Raw genomic sequence first — 3156 nt, 5'->3', positions numbered from 1 at the left:
CGTTACATTTCTTTGTTGCCAACTATGTAGTCGTTATCATTCACAGTGGGTTCGAGTGCTGATTTTTCTTTTATGATAAGAAGATAGTGCTTCTGCATGTGGGCAGCACTTGGTGCGCCTAAGTTCTTGCTTGATGAATAATACACACTGCATGAACAAAGTGGCTGCCCCTATAAATAGAGCCATACAACAAACATTCATCTCACACATTCCCAAAGTAAAGCCTAGCTAAGACCAAAAATCTTCACTGGCAATCCACTAGATACAAAATAATAGTACAAACAGCTATGGCTAAGTCAAATGCATTGGCTGCAACACTGTTGCTTGTCATGGTGGTGTCCCTCGCCACACTAGAGGGTGTTCATGGCGTCTGCGGCATGTCGAATGATGAATTCAAGCTTTGCCAGCCCGCGGCGGCAGTGAATAACCCGACAGAGAGTCCGTCGGCTGAGTGTTGTGCTGCGCTTGGGAAGGCCAATCTATCATGCATTTGCCGCTACAAAGGCATCGCCGGCATATGGCTGAAAATGTACCACATCGACGCAAAGCGCGCCATGGCTCTGCCCGGCAAGTGCGGTCTCACCATGCCCAACAACTGCTCGTGATGATTGGTTCAGATGTACTACCCATGAGCATCTAGGAGTCGGTTGCTCTACATCTGCATCAACACTTATATATGGCTAAATAAGTGGAGAAGCACTTGAAAAAGCATTGTCCTACTCGGTCTTATTGTTGTTGTGTAATTTGAAAGTGTGATTATCTCATTAAGCTCTTGATAAAATAGTATATGCATGTTAAGTGTAAGGATGGCAAACGCGTCTTGCATGTTGTCCCATGAAATTAATATCTTATATTGGTGTCTTTCGTGTCAAAAAGTTGCATATGTTCTATCAAACAAGTAAATGTTGACCACAACATTTTCCCCCTATTGGGCACTCGTAAATAATTATGTAATCAATTATCAAGACGACTGTCCATTTGTGCAGCTAGTACTCCCTCCGTTCCGATTTACTCGTCATGGTTTTAGTTCAAATTTGAACTAAAACCACGATGAGTAAATCGGAACGGAGGGAGTATTCTATATAGAGATTGTGATTTTTCATCTATGTGCGCTAAAAGAAACTGCAGTCAATGTTTATATTGTAAAAACATGCACGTCCTATGGTATCCAACAGACTACCGCAACACCTCTCTGGCTTCTAGAGAATCTCTAAAATGTAACTATGTATAATTAAAAAGGCATATAGCACAACAGTTCGTTCAGAATTTGGAGGTGATCCCAGAAAGCATCCTACCAGCAACTGGTAAATGAACATGTGCTAGAATACAAGCAGGAAAGGCAGGACTCCTGATTTGCATAATCAAACATAATGTCTACACCAGCACAACTCACTACTTGCTAGGTGGTTTCAGTTTGGAGGTCCGATAATCCTCGGTGAGGGATGAGGTGTGTGTGCTCTGGGATCACTCTACAATTGCCCCCACCAAATGTAAGGGCTTTCTCAGATATGGTCACCAGTAGGAAGCACACTATGAACGTTGATTGATTCAGGCAAAATTTATAATAGGGGAGCTACTTCGCTGAAGGAGGGACACTCGTACCAATACAAAAATGTCCATGTGCTTATATGGCAGTATTGAATTGCATGAAAATATCCATCACATGGTTGTTGCACCACACAATGTTTCTATTTAAGTGCGAGAGAAGAGTAGAGCAACAATCCGTAAAGGAACCATTGTGTGTCGACCAAGGAGTAGAGCTTAGTCGTTGCTAGGTCCATTTCAGCATGCCACATATTCAGTGTACACAAGTATTGTATTTGGTTAGAATTGCTTTTCCAGTGTCGTTGAAATCTACATGCATCCTAGGACTGGGAACCATCAGAATTTGCGATTGCACATGCTCGGATTTGTTGACGAAATAACCTTGCCAAGATGGCTGTGTGGAGATGAACTCCTTCAGGAATTTGGCACCATTATGCAATTTGTTAACTAGGCATGTATCTAGAGGCTGAAGCTCTTGTGTCCTAGAGTAGTCAGACTATCTCTGTCTGCTTGTCGTGCAGATTGCCATTATCGTGTTTGAAGCACAAGAAATTACTAGTACTAAACTACTTTGTTTTGAACACTACTGTCACCGGATTCACGTGAGAATTAAGCTCATCCTAGTGTATTCAGGATTCTACCCTTGATTTTCTCTCAAGATTACAATCTTCCACCGGTCAAGACTGCAACTCCTTTTTTTTATTTTGGTGCAAGACTAACACTTGATTTCATACGTTGTGTGAGAGAATACTGAGACTGCTGATTTCATATTGAGGGCCTCCTTCTTTCCTACGATTCTAGATGCAGAAATAGGAAGCCAGTAGAATTGTAATCTAAGTTGTTGGGTTGCATCGTAGAAACAATACACATTCCTAAAGGACCAGTTGCATTGCATAGTTGTCATAAGAATAGGGAAGAATTACCACGATATTAGTGTACTTTTCTCTGAGATTGCATGCAAACTACTCCCTCCGTTCCTAAATACGTATATGTCTTTCTAGAGATTTCGATATAGACTACATACGGATGTATGCAGACATATTTTAGAGTGTAGATTTACTCATTTTTCTCCGTATGTAGTCCATATGGGAATATCTAAAAGACTTATATATAGGAACCATAAAAAAATCATATGTAGTTCTCAATCTTACATACCAACAAAAATTCCTATGAAACAGAATCTTCCAAATTTCTTCAAGTCATTGAGGCCCTTAAAAATATTTTTCTTTATAGTTGATTTTGTATCTATGATGAATTTGGAGAATTACAACAGTAAATTGCAGTCAATGTCTATCTTTAGAAAACATGCTCGTCTTTAGCATTAACACTATTCAGGTTTCTAGAGAAATAGATCCTGAAAGCATATAGCATTTCAGTTCGTTCAATTCAGGAAGCATTCTACCCGGAACTAGTAAATGGACCTGTCCTAGAACGCTGACAGGAAAGGCAGGATTCCTGATTTGCATAATCAAACACAACATCTACGCCACCACATCTCACTACTTGCGAGACGGTTTCGATTTGGAGGTCTGATGATCCTCGGTGGGCTGCATGCTCTGGAGTACTTTTATAATTGCTCCCACCACGCGACCTCCCCTTTCTATGACGTGT

General features: G+C 40.8%; 1 protein-coding gene across 1 annotated transcript; it reads left to right on the top strand.

The window, feature by feature from the left end:
• Nucleotides 1-209: 209 nt before the first annotated feature.
• On the top strand, nt 210-861 carry LOC123041963 (putative lipid-transfer protein DIR1). The gene has a single exon (XM_044464507.1). It carries the CDS (start codon nt 288-290, stop codon nt 603-605), a length of 318 nt encoding a protein of 105 aa, XP_044320442.1. The 5' UTR covers nt 210-287; the 3' UTR covers nt 606-861.
• Nucleotides 862-3156: the final 2295 nt, after the last annotated feature.

This window comes from Triticum aestivum, chromosome 2B (assembly GCF_018294505.1).
Source record: "Triticum aestivum cultivar Chinese Spring chromosome 2B, IWGSC CS RefSeq v2.1, whole genome shotgun sequence".
Taxonomy (NCBI): Eukaryota; Viridiplantae; Streptophyta; class Magnoliopsida; order Poales; family Poaceae; genus Triticum; species Triticum aestivum.
The sequence above is the reverse complement of the archived record's forward strand: the minus strand, read 5'-3'. Positions and strand labels throughout refer to the sequence as shown.

What these genes read in the sequence shown, in the direction of transcription:
- LOC123041963 (XM_044464507.1), top strand. Translation starts at nt 288, where the DNA reads ATGGCTAAGTCAAATGCATTGGCTGCAACACTGTTGCTTGTCATGGTG.